The sequence below is a fragment of the Musa acuminata genome, chromosome BXJ3-4 (genome assembly GCF_036884655.1).
Source record: "Musa acuminata AAA Group cultivar baxijiao chromosome BXJ3-4, Cavendish_Baxijiao_AAA, whole genome shotgun sequence".
In the NCBI taxonomy this organism is placed as follows: Eukaryota; Viridiplantae; Streptophyta; class Magnoliopsida; order Zingiberales; family Musaceae; genus Musa; species Musa acuminata.
In genome coordinates, this window is record NC_088352.1 from 40,031,769 (window position 1) to 40,049,313 (window position 17,545).

Below are 17,545 nucleotides of genomic sequence, written 5' to 3' on the forward strand. Positions count from 1 at the left end.
TGATTTAATGAATTTATATACTTTATTTGAAATTGTGATTTGAAAATGATTATTGGTTTCAAATATTTGAGATTAAGATTTATGGTGTTGATGTAATTGTTACATGAAAGTACCCCACATGAAATGAGCCATAGGCCCATTTTAGTGTAAGATTCCTAATGGATTGAGTCTTATAAGTTATATATTATCATGATATTTTATCATTTGATCTGTTTGAATGTATGATGACTAGAAATAAAATGATGATTATGAAATATGATGATAGATAAGATTTTTTTGTTTTATGCCAAGAGCAGGGATGTCATTGTGATTTTATTCAAGGATGAATTATAAAGTGTTGTTGTAAAATAATGGAAAATATTTCATGAGTATTGAGTATTTTTTTTATTTATTTTTATAGATCCTTAGAATAACCTACTCATTTGTATTATGTCGCACGCTTGGTAAAAGAAACTTTGTCACCGTTAAGTAGTTGGATTAAAAAGTTTCATTATTTATCAAATTAATAAATTTTACCATTGTAAATAAAAATAAATATAATATTGAACGAAAGTATGGGAGTTGGTTATTGTTTCTAAGAATATTATTAGTAAAACTAGGTAGAGTTCTGAATTTACTGGCTTTGGTTATACAAAATTATCCTGGAAGTATATAACAAAATCCCTATGATATTTCAGTTGTTAAAGTACTCAGTAAATACTGAGTCTTTAGAGTATAATCTAAATCTTGTTATCTTGTATTAAATAAGATTCATTTATCCAATGACAATATACCTAAGGGATTTTTATAGTGCGGTGAAGAGATGTAAGAAGTCGAATTGTGATCGAGAGAATCAAATGTATATTTATGAGTTTACGATTTATTCGATTATGGATAACATGTTCACTTAATATAGAAATTATATGATTATTTTAGATTTTACTTGTTGAGAGTGGAAGTTCTACATATGTATTATCGAGTTATCATTCTCATGTTACAAATGTGTCAATCATATATTGTCGAGGTTTTGAGAGCTCACAAGCGGGAGCTTACTCAATGTTCAAAACCAAGAATATAGCTAACTTAAAAGTGCAATAACTTATGTATGTATATAACTTCTTATATGTGCTGAGAAATCGGGAATAGGCATCTCATGCATAGCAAAAAACAAAAAATAAAATCAGATTTTTCAAAGTCTAAGTGCTTGATCGTTGTGCGACGTTTGGTATGCGAGAAAATTATAAAACTGAAAATCATATGTATCATATGAGAATGTTACCTAAGAAGATCGTATATCCTTAAAATTTCTAGATCTGATGAAGAGGATGAAGGAGAACTCGTGTAATCCACTCTAGCGATGATCTACACGACAGATGTAGTGACGACACTGCTCATATCATTATGGGATCTCACTCTCCACGTGCACCACAAGGCTAAGGAGGAGGATAGAAGGCTGAGGATAATAGGAGACGTGACCACTAGAACTTTTAGCTTATGAATTGTGAGTTCCTCCTATTTATAGAGGTGCAAGCAGTTTAACTATTAATAGATCGTATTCTTATTAGATATTGGATCTCTATCCAATTGGATCTTATCCATAGGATCTAAACTAGGGGTTTTGTGGATATCTTATATTTGCACCTATACTCGTCATAGCACACACCATATGTGTGTGACCCTTTAGACCCGATACTAAGCTAGCCGTGAGTCGATCATGTCAAAACTTCTTCCGACTTAGTGAATTATTATCTCCATAATAATTAACTCGACTCATCGACTATGGACATACTAGGCCACTACGCTATAGTCCTTAGATGGTATAGGGGATTTAATACATTGGACGTGTCTATCCTTAATTACTATGTATCTATAGTCTTTCATATATCTACTATCTCAAAGACCGTGTATTGGGCATTGTAACATTAAGCCCATACAGAATATTGTCTGAGTCTCACTCTAATCGGATTCTCTTGGAAAACTATTTCTCTCTCAATCCGAACGACCATGTCTAGAGATTTTATTTGAGAAAACACACAAGATATTTCTCTCGAGATATTGAGAGTGGATGATTGTCTGTTGACACTCAATTATCTTCATAAGATTGGTTATTATTCTCGAGAATCAGTGTACAAGATATGAAACTTTCAAATATGTAAGTTCGGTATCAAAGAATAGAGTACTCATACAAAATAGCTTGGTGTCTCAAGTCTAAGGATCAAATACATAATTAAGACTATGGAATCGCTATCTGACGTTAGGTATCATTAACCATCTAGCATTTTATAAACAGATCAATCGGTGAACTCATTCTTCAATAAACACTTGCACTGTACCTCTAGTATCCCTACACGAGCAACTATGAGACTAGTTGCATCTATCTATGACCGAGATGATTTATAATATGTGTTTAAAGGTGAATCGGTCTCATTATCATGATCTCATCACGATCCGATTCCTATTGCATATATTCAAAGACATTATAATATAAATCAAAATAATATATGATAAAATATCAGTAATAATAAATAAAAAATTGTCGCAATGTGTCATACATATCATCACTCACGTGATAATTATTTTTTGGTATTGAAACAACATGTGTTAATCAAATGTGAAGACATTTGAATCATTGAGCCATATTATTGATATTATGCATTAGAGCATCCACGCAAGGTTGATTAGGTGTTTGATTTGATGTGAAGTTGACATCCATGCAAAGTTAGATATCTACATATCATTTTTTAATTAATATATTATAAAAATATAAATCTAAAAAATAAAAAAGATAATATAATCTTTTAAATAAAAAATACTACATTAAACAACATAAAAGATGCAAAAAAAATATAAATTCGAACTTAAAATATATTTTTTTGTGTAATAATGCAATAGCACCATTAATGCATACATTAAAAATCTCATCCGATCTCGACATAATGTTCGAGATTTCAGACTTTTATCCATGAACCAAATAAAAGTGATATAACCCTGAGGGACGACATCATCTGGTAAATTCTTCGTTGCCTCCGCAGCTGAACAGCATTCGTAGGAAACTCCACCCACACCCTCCTCCAACAGTAACAGATCAATGAATGCTTCGTCCCCTACGCTCTGCATTGTCTTGGCAGCTGAAGAGCCCACGACTCCGACTTCAGAACTCCTGCGGTGTCGCATCATCTGGCTTCCGGCTGTATGCCACTGCGACCTGCCACCGACTTCGGTGGTCGTGACTTGCTTTGTATGGATCGTATCGGATTGGGTTGTTTGCCAACTGAGATCGGGTCCTACTGCCTTGGCAGTATTCTGGACATGTGTCAGAGTCAGTGCTGTCATTGCAGTTCTCGTGATAACTCCTCGTCATATGTCAGAGTCAGTACTGCCATTGCAGTTTTCATGACTCATCTTCCTCGTATGTCAGAGTCGGTTATCTTTCTCTTTATGGTGGTATATGCTGAGAGCAGATCAGAAACTTGCAATCATCCAAACTATTTATTATTTATTTATTAACCAAGTAAAATGAATAAAAAAATGATCTGATAAATTTTTTATCTACATATTAAATATAATTTTATGATATAAAAATTAGAACTCTCAACCTAAATAATGCAGCAGCAGTAACGCCGTGTTCTTTATAATGGCGCTCGCGATCGCCATCCGCTGCATCAGCCCGCCGGAGGGCTGCACGCCGCGGCCACCGCAGTACGTGTGGTAGCCATCATCGAGAGAGCTAACGAAGTCGTACGCGGTTGCAGCCCTGGCCGCGTCCTCTAATCTCCGCCGCGGTGGCTCCTTCCATACGTCCCCTACGCGATGTTCTCCTGGATGGTCAGCGTCCGCTCCTGCGCTTCCATGCCGACGTGCCTCCTCATCGATCGGAGGTTGCAGGGCTCGATGTCCCTTCCGTCGATCTTTACTATCTCTTTAAGCGTGTTATAGAATCGCTCGATGAGTCCGACGATGGTCGATTTCCCGGAACCGCTCTGCACCACCAGTGCGGTCGGCGGTGCCGTACGTCGGAGTCCCGGCGATGACATATAGTCCACAGGTACGTTTCGATTTACGTTAGTGCTGCGTCATATATCGTCTCATCAACTGTACTAACTTTGCTGCAAAACGTTGGTGTTTGGTCAAAGACTTTCCACCTTCGTTCATACAGTCTACAAGGCATGTTGTCGCCAAATATTTGGCGAAGTCGTGCTTGTCTTCAACATTGACTTGTCTTCGAAGTCACGACGGTAGTTTCATTCGACTTTGATACGCTACTTGGTCCGTTGATCCCCCGTTTCATTTCACCTATCGAAGTCCACATGGATGCGATGGGTGTTGTGGGTAGGTGCCCACGATGGACTCCTTGGAGTCTCCTGGCACCACTCGTCATGGCCGACAAACACACGTCAACTTAGGAGAGCGACGAGAAGGAGGCGTGCTACGATTTGCGACATACAATTTGCTAAAGTGATTCGCCTTTTGAGCATGTGATGCAAACTACGCACCGTAAAGAAGTAAGTCATCATAATATAATATCGTCTATCAACCATAAACAACGTGATGAAAAAAAGACTAATTGAATATTGAGTTGGTAAGGTGACTCGCTTTCCTCGCATGTGACCTCTAACGGGCACCGAAACAGACGGGCATCGGCGCCTGAAGTGACGTGTCGAGCCCAATCGGGTCGCCGGGCAGAGTCAATCAAAGTCGTGCGATCCAAGTAATCCATAGTCCCATTCATCATAGCTAGGCTTGGCTGGATGGCTGTCACAAGCATAACATGTAGTCGTCATTAATGACGATATCACCTTGACAACCGTGCTTGTCCACCGCGTTAGATGATTCACTCGATCGCGATTCCAAGACGCTTGCCTTACCCAACAGCCTGCTCGTTTGGCGGTTTAATATTAAAAATACAAGAAAAGTAAATGATATTATCGAATATGGCAAATCTTTAATTGGGAATCCATCTCGCTGTATGGCAGTTTCCCATCCCTTCCTACCTATTATTCTGTTCAATTTCGCCGGTCTTTATTTCCGAATGCCACCTACGAGGAAGAGGGGCATAAAAGAGATGGCCTGAAACTTCGTTACTCTGCTCTCTGTCTCGAGGAGAAAGGAGAGAGATGGCGAGAGGAGAGAGAGAGGAGGCTGGTGGGAGAACCGAAGGGAGTTCTTCCTCCAGGTCCTCCTTTTGGACGATATTTATGCATGCCGATACTGTGGATCGTTTCTTGATGACTGTGGGATTCATCGGCGCCGTCGGCGACGGCGTGTCCTTGCCTGTCATGTTTTACCTAACCAGTAGAATCATTAATGATTTGGGGAGTGGCCCTTCTTCCTTGTCTGATTTCAGTGGCTCTATCAGCAAGGTGACATGCTTCTCCTTTTCCTCCTTGATCTTTCGTTTGTCTCTCATCTGCTCAATCCTTTTAGCCATGGCGTGCATCAGGGTGCCGTCAACATGCTGTACTTGGCGTGCGGAAGTTTTGTGGTGTCCTTTTGCGGTACGCTCTGTTCTGTCTGATTCTGTGTAGCTCGAGTACGATATTTGAATCCGGACATCCTTTTGCAGAGGGATATTGCTGGACGAGGACCGGCGAGCGTCAAGCCTCGCGAATGCGATCGCGGTACCTGAAAGCGGTGATGAGGCAGGACATCGAGTACTTCGACCTCAACGCCGGGTCCGGCACCGAGGTCATCACCAGCGTCTCCAGCGACAGCCTCGTGGTCCAAGACGCCATCAGCGAGAAGGTCTTTGCTGTTCCTCCCTCCTCTTTGATCAGCACTTGCAGCATCGTAACGAGGGATCGTGCAGGTGCCCAACTTCATCATGAACGCGTCCACATGCGTGGGCAGCTACGTTGCCGGATTCGTCATGATGTGGAGGCTGGCCCTGGTGGCCTGCCCGACGGTGGTGCTCCTAATTATTCCCGGCCTCATGTACGGGCGGATTCTCATGGGCCTGGCGAGAAAGATCGGCGAGGAGTACAACAAGGCCGGCACCATCGTGGAGCAGTCCGTCTCCTCCATCCGCACCGTCTACTCCTTCACGGCGGAGGCCGGCACCATGGCCAAGTTCTCTGCCGCGCTCGAGCACTCCGTCAAGCTCGGCCTCAAGCAGGGCCTCGCCAAGGGTCTCGCCATCGGGAGCAACGGCATCACCTTCGCCATCTGGTCCTTCATGGCCTGGTACGGCAGCCGCCTCGTCATGTACCACGGCGCAAAGGGCGGTACCGTCTTCGCGGTTGGGGGTTCCGTCATCGTCGGCGGCCTGTAATTGCCCGACCACTCCTCTTCCCCTTTCCGTTCTCCGCGAGTTCCGTGCATTGCATTGCATCTAACAGACTGTCGAAACAGGGCGCTGGGATCGGGTCTTTCCAATGTGAAGTACTTCTCGGAGGCAAGCTCAGCCGGAGAGCGCATAATGAAGGTAATCAGGCGGGTTCCCAAGATCGACACCGAGAGCAGTTACGGTCAAGTGTTGGCGAGCGTGTCCGGGAGCGTACAATTCAAGAGGGTGCAATTCGCTTACCCATCGCGACCGGCGACCTTCATATTCCGGGACTTCAATCTGACGGTGCCGGCGGGGATGACGGTGGCGCTGGTGGGCGGCAGCGGGTCGGGGAAGTCGACGGTGATTGCGCTGTTGGAACGCTTCTACGACCCGCTCGGGGGAGAGATTTTGCTTGATGGGGTGGACATCAGGAGGCTGAAGCTCAAGTGGCTGAGGTCGCAGATGGGGTTGGTGAGCCAGGAGCCTGCTCTGTTCGCCACATCCATCAAGGAAAACATACTCTTCGGGAAGGAAGACGCGACCATGGAGGAGGTGGTGGCAGCCGCCAAGGTAGCAAACGCCCACAACTTCATCTCTCAGCTGCCGCAGGGATACGACACCCAGGTAGATCAATTTCAACTCTCCTTTTCTCATCAGCTCCATAAACTACATTAAGGATAGACATGTGAAAGACTCGACATGTGCCAGTTTGGTATCCATAAACTATGTTGATGTCGGCTTATTATATCCCATAAACATGCATATATTATATGACATAACACAGCAATCGCCACCGAAGTGGGAACAATCCCGTCTCTTCTATGACCTTTCTGGAATAATAGTATGTTAAACGCGAAGAATCTGGTTCATGAACTTTAACGTCACCAGTTACGTCTAATGCGTAACTAAGAAGGTAGCTTGTATTCAAGGAATCTAGCTTCTGGTCCATATTCTAACGTTATCTTGAATTCCTTTGTGCTCATAGAATCCTGCTGCCCATGAATTTAAAGAAATGTTGTTCATAGGTCAACTGATGAGGAGTTCTCTTGATTAGAGTAGCCACTGACTGAATGCATCATCATGCTTCGAACCTGTCTGTAGGAGATAGACCCCATTGATGCAGATGCTAATCCAAAAGCTGGTTGTTCACAGGTAGGAGAAAGAGGCGTGCAGATGTCGGGAGGACAGAAGCAAAGGATAGCTATTGCGAGGGCGGTGCTCAAGTCACCCAAGATCCTCCTCCTCGACGAGGCCACAAGTGCACTGGACTCGGAGTCGGAGCGGGTCGTCCAAGAAGCGCTCGACCTGGCGTCCGTCGGCAGGACCGCTATCGTGATCGCGCACCGCCTCTCCACCATAAGAAACGCCGACGTGATCACGGTGGTTCAAGATGGCCAGGTCATGGAAAGCGGCTCCCACGATGATCTCATCGGCAACGAAGAGGGGCTTTACTCGTCGCTCGTCCGCTTACAACAGACGGCAAGAGCTACAAAAGTCGAAGGAGGAACGTCCTCCTCCGCCGTGAATGAAATCACGTCAGATTCGCGGACTGGAAGCAACGGCAGCATGAGCAGGAGGTTGTCGGCCGCCAGCAGGAGCAGCTCAAAGAGGTCCTCTGACACGTCTGCCGATGGCGACGATGAGACCTTTAAGCAGCCAAAAATCCTGGAACCTTCGTTCCGGAGGCTGTTGACGCTGAACACGCCGGAGTGGAAGCAGTCGCTGCTGGGGAGCCTCGGCGCGATATTGTTCGGTGCGATTCAGCCGACGTATGCATTCGCAATGGGTGGCCTGGTGTCGGTGTTCTTCACGAACGATAACGACCGGATCAAGTCGAAAACGAGGACCTACGCGCTCATCTTCGTGGCGTTGTCGATCTTATCTTTCGTCACCAACGTCGTGCAGCACTACAACTTTGGTGCCATGGGGGAGTACCTGACGAAGCGGGTAAGAGAGAAGATGCTCTCCAAGATCCTTACTTTCGAAGTGGGCTGGTTCGACGAGGATGAGAACTCTACCGGAGCCGTTCTCGCTCGACTCGCTAATGATGCCAACGTGGTAAGTATCACGCCTTCGCAAACACTCCTCGAACGCCATGAATCACTGACCACAGTGGCTGTCCGGCATGCAGGTACGATCATTGGTGGGCGATCGATTGTCTCTAATAATTCAGACGGCCTCGGCGGTGGCAATTGCATGGACCATGGGGCTGGTCATCGCATGGAGGCTGGCCCTTGTCATAATTGCCGTGCAACCCCTCATTATCGTCTCCTTCTATGCTCGACGTGTCCTCCTGAAGAGGTTGTCGGCGAAGGCCATCAAGTCACAGTCCCAGAGCAGCAAGATCGCGGCCGAGGCCGTCTCCAACCTGCGCACCATCGCCGCCTTCTCCTCGCAGGACCGGATCCTCCAGATGTTCCAAGCTGCGCAGGAAGGCCCTCGCCGCGAGAGCATCCGGCAGTCGTGGTTCGCCGGCATCGGCCTCGGTTTCTCCCAGAGCGTCATGCACTGCACCTGGGCCCTCGATTTCTGGTACGGTGGCAAGCTCATCGATCAAGGGTACATCACCTCAAAGGCCCTCTTCCAGACCTTCATGATTCTCGTCAGCACCGGCCGTGTCATTGCCGAAGCAGGCAGCATGACCACCGACCTGGCCAAGGGCGCCGACGCCGTGGGCTCGGTTTTCGGTGTGCTGGACCGCGACACCCGCATCGAGCCCAACGATCAGGAGGGGCAGCGCCCGAAGAAAGTCTACGGAGACATCGATATCCGCGGCGTGGACTTCGCTTACCCAGCACGCCCTGACGTCGTCGTCTTCAGACATTTCACCCTCCACATCGAGGCAGGCAAGTCAACCGCACTGGTAGGGCAGAGCGGGTCCGGAAAGTCGACCATCATCGGACTCATCGAACGATTCTATGACCCACTTAAAGGGACAGTCAAGATCGACGGAAGGGACATCAAGTCCTACAACCTCCGATCGCTGAGGAAGCACATCGGCATGGTGGGACAGGAGCCGACGCTGTTTGCCGGGACCATCCAGGAGAACATCGCGTACGGGACTGAAGAGGCCACCGCTGCGGAGATAGAGGACGCCGCCAGGGCCGCAAACGCTCACGACTTCATCAGCTCTCTCAAAGACGGCTACCACACATACTGCGGCGACCGCGGGGTGCAGCTATCCGGCGGGCAGAAGCAGAGGATCGCGATTGCGAGAGCCATACTGAAGAACCCAACGATACTACTGCTGGACGAGGCCACGAGCGCGCTCGACAGTCAGTCGGAGAAGATGGTGCAGGAGGCGTTGGAGAGGCTGATGGTGGGGAGGACCAGCGTGGTGGTGGCGCACAGGCTGAGCACCATCCAGAACTGCGACCTCATCGCTGTATTGGACAAGGGGGTGGTGGTGGAGAAGGGCACCCACGCGTCGCTTCTGGCCAAGGGGCCCAAAGGGTCGTACCACGCCTTGGTCAGCCTCCAACAAGGCAACAAGGGCGCTTGAAGTCCCGGCCAGAGTCATTTTTGCTCTCTGCTTCAGTCACCTGCACCAAGCCACGCGAATCTTTCCTTCCCCATGTCTCTGCTGCTGTAGATTAGCTCTCAGAACCTTTTTAGGTGACGAATATTATGATACTTGTACACGTGGGTATCTTACTGTTTACGATGTTAGCATATACAAGTCTCAAGGTTTTGGCCCCATCGCCTTATGTATGAAGACACTCGCGATGGCTTACATTCGAATTCTGATTGTGATTTTAATTTATTAATCCAATGGCTAAAATTAATGTGTCCTTCGCAATCACGTCGAAGGCTTCGCTCGCTATATATTTTGTTTTGTTTTGTTTTGTTTTTGACAAATAAAGAGTATGCCTTTAATTTTGTTAAGAAGGATTAATTATTTATCATTTACAGTGAAGCATGATGAGGAATGTGATGACCCAAAGGCCACTCGCGATGGTCATCACTCGCACTTTTTGGGAGCGAAATGTGAGAGAGAGAGAGAGAGAGAGAGAGAGCGATGGGATTTTTACACGATCAGCTAGAAAATAAAGCGTACGATCCGGAGAACACCGCGATCGAACGGTTCAGATCTTCTGGTTCTCGTTTTTTGCTCTGATTCTTAACGTTTATTGCATTAATAAAGGATTATTATTGGCTGCTGAACCGCAACCGTCCGATGGCGCATCTGAACCTTTACAGATATTGAAGGACAGCGAACGCGGAGATATAGAATCCCACCGACCATGCCTTCCGCTCTCGTCGCAACTCCCCATCTTCCTATCATGGCCGCCGCCGCCCACCGTCTCTCCGCCGCCTCTCTACGCCTCCACCACCACCATCGCCTCCTCCTCCTCCTCCTGCGCCCTTTCGCCTCCTCCACCGGCGGTCAACCCCCGATCACCGTTGAGACCAGCGTCCCCTTCAAGGGCCACAAGATCGAGCCCCCCTCGCCCCTCGTCGACACCACCCCCTCCGAGCTCCTCTCCTTCTTCCGTGACATGTCCGTGATGCGCCGCATGGAGACCGCCGCCAACTCCCTCCACAAGTCCAAGCTCATTCGCGGGTTCTGCCACCTCTACGATGGCCAGGAGGCCGTCGCCGTCGGCCTATAGGCGGTCATCACCAAGAAGGACGCCGTAATCACCGCCTAACGCGACCACTGCACATTCCTTGCCCGTAGCGGGTCCCTTGTTGAGTCATTCGCCGAGCTCATGGGTCGCCGCGCTGGGTGCTCTAAGGGGAAGGGCGGGTCGATGCACTTCTACAAGAAGGACTCCGGGTTCTTCGGCGGCCACGGGATTGTTGGCGCCCAGGCGCCGCTTGGGTGTGGCCTGGCCTTCGCCCAGAAGTACTCCAAGGAGGGGACCGTGTCCTTTGCGTTGTATGGTGACGGGGCCGCGAACCAAGGACAGCTGTTTGAGGCCCTTAACATCTCGGCTCTTTGGGATTTTCCGGTCATCTTGGTCTGCGAGAACAATCACTGTAAGTGCAGAATGGACAGTGGAAGAGGAAGAAAAACTGGATTTTTAGTTCTTTTTCTTTGATGAGATTTTTGTGTTTGTTCTTTTGCAGAGGGAATGGGGACAGCTGAATGGCGAGCGGCAAAGAGTCCTGCCTATTTCAAGCTAGGTGATTACGTCCCTGGTCTGAAGGTGAGGTGGATGATTTTTTTTTTTATAATTATCACTTCCATTTAACATGCTTGTAATGTGCTTTCGGATGCCAGAAGCAATTTTGTTCTGTCGTTATGTCCAAGACTATGTTGGTTCATACTTGTTAGCTCATGCTTAAGCATTTTCAACTTATATTACTCCGGAACTAATAACATGATGTGTTGAGAACTAGCATCATCTTTATCAGAATTAGAAGGAAATGAGAACTGTTGTTGAGATAGCAAATTGCCTATGGTTAAAGAGTGGTGATTATTATGTTAGACAAACCAATATTCACCAAGAAGATATATACAAGCACAAATACAAACTGCCCTTCTTTAGTAGATATCTGAAATTTTGGTAACAAATGTGTTCTTTTAATCAGAAGATGACTTGCTGGATATATCACCTTGACCTTTTTTGTTTTGATATTTCATGTTGTATGTAATTTTGAGCTTTTATGTTGATGTTTAGAATCAAGTACTTGACAACTGAGACATATAAATAGTGGTATTGTGTAATTGAACCATATAATTCTTGATTCTAACAGCCCTTGTTAGTTTTGATACTTCGTGTTGAACATAATTTTGAGCTTTTATGTTGATGTTTAGAATCAACTACTTGACAACTGAGACATATAAATAGTCTTAATGGTATTGTGAAATTGAACCATATAATTCTTGATTCTAAAAACATGATTTGTTTATCTTCCCAGAATCCAATGATGGTTCTATTTTTTCAAATCTTAAAGCTATTTGCAGTAGTTTAATTTAGTATATGATTGGAAGAAGACCTGTATGAAACTTTTTATTTTTTTTGAGAGTTGACTATGATTTACTGCTATCTTTTAGCACAGAGTGTGTGTGTTTATCTGTTAGGTTTTCCTTATTTATAGATGTGAAAGGTGAAAAAATAGATGGGGTAGGAGGCAATCTACTTCTAGTTGCATGCTGGAAACTCATAGGTCCTTGGCGTATGAGAAAATGCTTCAAGTTGTACTAGGTCAGTAGGTTTTTCTACATGTGCTTCATCTGGCAAATCTTGTTTCATGAGAGCTTCTTTTAAGCAGTGCACTATGTGGATGCATTGGTGAAAATTTATCTATTAGATTCATCAATCAACAATTTCTTCCCGTATGTCTTGACACTATGATGTTCCTTGTTTACAGTTATTTTTAATATATACAATATTGTCTTTTACTCTTATTCCAATTTACTGATTTATTGCTCATCGGTAGCTTTGGTCTATGCTTGCAACATGATACCTAATTTTCTGAGTCAAGTTGCATGGTTTGTTTGGCAAAACATGGCATATATTCCTTTCTAATGTCCTTGTTGGTAGTCTTTGGGCATAAGCAAGCATAAATGTGCTATTTTCGTAATTATTCATGATTTGACTATTGATTGTGATAAGCATGCACAATCTGGTGACTTCTTTGGGCACATGTATCTACACATTCAAAAAGGGAGATAAGCAAGGTTCGGACTTTTGTCTTTTTTTTCTTATCTTTAAAAATTTTCTTTTGTGGTTTGGGAGGACAAGGTAGAGGGAGAACTTTATTATGTTAGCTAAAAGTGTTGTGTCAGTCCATGCTGCTGCATATTTTTCATGGATGATGTGGCACAAAACATAAAAAATGGTGATATTGAGCTAACAATTGAATGTAGCACATGATTGAGCACACCACTGTACCACAGTGTGTATAATGTGTCATCTAGCTTCTACAGTGGTCCGGTATCATCACCTTGCATAAAGTGGATATACTATTACTACCTTTTACGGTAATCATATTTAAGTCTGTTTGTAATATCCAGATTAATCCCACATTGAAGGTGGGCAAGACTAAGATTAACTTGGTTTGACGGGTGTACTACTATCAACCTCAATTTAAACATTTTTGTAAGTGATTTGAGCTCAACGAAGTTGACAGGCTAGTTAGCCTATCAGGTTGGGTCATGACATTTGGTATCAAAGCCGACCTATTATTGGGGTATAGTGCGAGAGCTCGAGTAGGAAAGGACTACTCATGGATGGAGTTAGACTTATCACGACGTGAAGCTATTATTGGGTTACGTCTCACATACACCATATTAGGATTTGATTTGGGGTATATTGGGCTTTTATGAGAACATTAAGCTCTTAAGTGGGAGAGTTTGTAAGACTCTGATTAGTCCCATATTGAAAGTGGACAAAAATAAGATTAGTTTATAAGGAGTCTGATGAATAATCTATTATTAAATCTTAGTTTAAACATTTTGACCAATCGTTTGGGCTCAACAAAGTTTGTAGTCTTATTTTCCACAAGTGGTAGCTGTGCTAACTTAATACTTCAATGGTTTGAACCTAATACAGTCTTTGTATGAACAGGTTGATGGAATGGATGTTCTTGCTGTGAAGCAAGCATGCAAATTTGCAAAAGAATATGCGCTGCAAAATGGACCCATTGTAAGTAACATGCTTTTGAATCCAGCTCTCATTCATCTACAAGTATGTCATGTATTTAGAAATCAAATTCATGAATTCTATGTTATTAGTCCCCATAACTTATAAGCATCTACAGTTGCGTTAAATTGGTCCTTTTGTTATATAGAGATTGATAAGTTGAATAACTGGAGACAATTATATAGTAATGTTACATTAAGGTGATAAATGCTGAAATTTTCAACTACTGTCTGTTTATTGTGTTTAATCTTTTGATCGCCATATATATAACTTCAAACTGTGACATGATCTATCTTTGATTGTGTTTTGGAAAGATGACCTAATATTTTGCGCTTCTCCATGAGATATATGTTGATTTCCTCCCATTGCACTACATTATTTGAAGATACTTGTATACTGGAGGCATATTTTGGTCTTTGTGATAAAATTTTGTAATTAGACAAATTAATACTCAAGGTTGAAAAATGTATATCTATTATGAATTTAAGACCAGCCAGATAAGTTTGAGGTACTTCACAAGCCAAATTGAAAACTGTCCCTTTGATCTTCTTGCCTACATATTCATACATCCGGTAATCTTAGTGTAATAAACTGTTTTGTCAGCGAGGAGTTCTATAGTTCTGTTTCAAATGCAACTTTCTAGGATTGGACAAGTAATGTTTCTTTCAAGCATGTCCATTTTTAAGCTTGTTCTGATCGAAGTTGCTTATCTTCATTGGTGCACATTTGAGATGTTAAATCCTAATGCTGGCACCAACTACCAATATTGGTTTCCAAGTATAGTGGTATATTCCAGGTGCAGTGTCCTGTATGTACTAGTTTGAGCCGGGCTGGTATGGTTGGATGCCACATGTATATTCAGTATTATACAGTTATTTTAATATTAATGTTTGCGCATACTAGCTGGTATGTACCATTATCCAACAGGTTACCAGAATTACTGAGACTTGGTTTCTAAATGCTGGTATTTAAATAAGTGGTAAACGCCCCTACAATCTGGAGATCTTAATCATTTGTAAATTTGAGGAGGCTTTGCAAAGGATCGAGCATCTCTACATGCTTATGTATTGCTCTTCAATATTAGTCCAGAATCAGCAATTTAGGCAAGAAAAGGGTCTTCGATTGGAACTCTTAATTTTCGTTTGCAAGTAGGTTATTTATATTGATAGTTGTGTTTATTCTTTGCAACTGGGGTGCTACTGCCCAAAAAATACTAGAATATGAAAAAATATCTAGATGAAAGCAGAAAAAGGATCAATCTCCAAAGTATCTTCAGGTATATTTATATATACGATACTTTGGAGTCAAATTATATGTACCAATTTGGAAGCATAATGACAATAAACAACCAACTATTCTTGGAGAGGCTGTAAATTGGTGTTTCTTGTGAAAAATGTAATCATGAAATTAACTTGTTCTACTTTTTTCTCATTGATTCTTTCATCATACAGATTCTTGAAATGGACACTTATAGGTACCCTGGTCATTCCATGTCAGATCCTGGAAGCACTTATTGTGGTTAGCTGCATTTAGCCTTTGAGCCATTCGTTGGAAGCGCTTGCTAACATGCGTATTTCTATATTTGACTCACCGAGTTGTGTTGATTGTGCCACTTGTAGGAGCGTGATCCTATAGAAAGAGTTAGGAAGCTGATATTGTCCAATGAGCTGGCTACTGCCTCTGAGCTCAAAGGTGTATATATCCCTATATTATTCTGAATCAGCTTTTTCACATGTTAAAATATGGTTATACTTTCTTTCCTAGAATCTCTTTTATAAAATTTTATAAATATTTGTGCAGGATATTGAGAAAGAAGTCAGGAAGGAAGTGGATGATGTCATTGCTCTAGCAAAGGTGCTTACTATATCAGAAGTTGGCAATAATGTCTGACTTGAGATTAAAATAGCATTTGCTTTCTGATCATCATATTCTTGCTTCATTTGCAGGAAAGCCCAATGCCTGATCCTTCTGAGCTATTTACCAATGTATATGTAAGAGGTTTTGGTGCAGAGGTAGGCGAGAATACTTAATTGTAATTTAAAAGTATGGCACAAATTTAATCATTCAAAATTACAAGAATATAATAAAGTCTAGACAGCCTGCTATATCACATAAATTTTCTTGGCATGATTTTTGGGTGCATAATCAAATTAAAATTTTGTTTTGCTCACAGGTGTTTGGTGCAGACAGGAAAGAGGTGAAAGCTGTTCTTCCATGAAGCAAGCAAACATTGATGATTTTTTTTGTCATGAAAAGTTGAGAAAATAAATATGGAAATGGAATGTTTCTGATCATTCAAAGTGTTCATCCACCATTAAATCAATATAAATTTGCCGAGCTTCCTAATTGTGTTTCCTGTACCCATTCCTCAAGCACTTCTACATTGTTCTCATATTATTTGTGTCCAATATATTATGTTTGATTGGAAGATCAAAAGCAACTGAGAATCTTCTCAGCTGCAGACATTTGAGAGACATTTATTATATTTTTTATTTAATAATATTTTGGCAAACGAGATATTTATTATCTTAAGAGTTGATAATATCATTTAGTTCCTGGGAATCAATTTCTCTTATCTTTTTAAGCTCATATACTTTTGATAGGGGTAAAAAATTGATTTGATAAAACGCCCCGGACTCGACGTAACACACTCCCCCCCCTCGACGAGCGCCTTGTGCAGCACACGGCCCCAGAACGAGCATTAACAACGACACGACACGCGCCCATATCGAACGACCCTCATGCTCGGCCAAGACAGGGGGAGGCGTTGACTGACACCCCCTGCAGCAGCTCAGCCCCCCACGCAGCCCCAATGGCAATGTCAGACGCCACCAAAGGTGCAGTCCTGCCCTACAGACAGCTACGTCAGGTAACATAAAATCTCCTCTATAAATACCCCTGAGTCCTAAGCAAAAAGGGGGACACGGAAAAGACACTAGAGAACGCTCCCGCCTCTCTTCCCTAAAACCCCACTCCACGTCATCTTCTAACTTGATCGTCAGAGGGGTCGGGCCGAGCTTCCGACCCGACCTGCGTTCAGGAACGAAGACGGCGTCACCTCTTCCCGGAGCTGCGACGGAGTTTCCTCCCGATCGGAACCGCCGACCTGCCGACCCGAGCGACTGATCCCGAACCACGGAGCTCGGCCGCCAGGAGACCCCAAGGGACGTCGCCCGAGATCCCCGACATCTGGACCCCATAACCGAGCCGTGTCGGCCCCGAGGCCACGGCTTAAAAAGTTACTTACCGTAACAGATTGGCGCTAGAAGGAGGGCCAGATGTCAGGTGACCAGCGAATCCACCCCGGCGAGTCCTCACCCGCTGGGCTCCCCGCATCGGGGGAACACCCCCCGCAGGACGGAGCCCGCGACGAACGCCCTGCAGCGGTGGCGGAACGCTACTGGCAACTGTTCAATGACCCAGGCTTGTCGCCCCCCGACGACGCACCCGTTGGCCCGCCGTCAATACCGCCCGAGGCTTTTTATGACCTCGCCCACCAAGTCCGAACCCTGACCAGCATGGTCCAGACCATCATCCCGATCGTCTCCCAACGGACCCCTCCGCACACGACCCGGCCCTCGCCACAACGGGAGACCGCTGTCCAGACTCACGCACCACTCCCTGAGCTCCCCGTCTCACCTCAAAACCCCGCAGCTCGGCCGGGGAGCCGAGAAGCAGAAGACACAGCGAGTCGACCCGAGCCCGA

At 44.5% G+C, this 17,545-nt stretch overlaps 1 protein-coding gene and 1 pseudogene across 2 annotated transcripts; both read left to right on the forward strand.

Moving 5' to 3' along the window:
• The first annotated feature begins 3,594 nt into the window (after positions 1-3,594).
• Positions 3,595-10,067, forward strand: LOC103983286 (putative multidrug resistance protein). Of its 2 annotated transcripts, none has more exons than XM_018825080.2 (7): positions 3,595-4,024; positions 5,420-5,474; positions 5,543-5,721; positions 5,786-6,243; positions 6,328-6,868; positions 7,397-8,302; positions 8,376-10,067. In XM_018825080.2, the coding sequence occupies exons 1-7, from the start codon at positions 4,007-4,009 to the stop codon at positions 9,744-9,746; spliced, it is 3,528 nt and encodes a 1,175-aa protein (XP_018680625.2). In that variant the 5' UTR covers positions 3,595-4,006; the 3' UTR covers positions 9,747-10,067. The 2 variants fall into 2 exon arrangements, with proteins under 2 accessions (XP_018680625.2, XP_018680624.2); XM_018825079.2 differs by lacking the exon at positions 3,595-4,024 and adding an exon at positions 4,902-5,339.
• A 417-nt stretch (positions 10,068-10,484) lies between these two features.
• LOC103983212 (pyruvate dehydrogenase E1 component subunit alpha-1, mitochondrial-like) lies at positions 10,485-16,176 on the forward strand (annotated as a pseudogene).
• Positions 16,177-17,545: the final 1,369 nt, after the last annotated feature.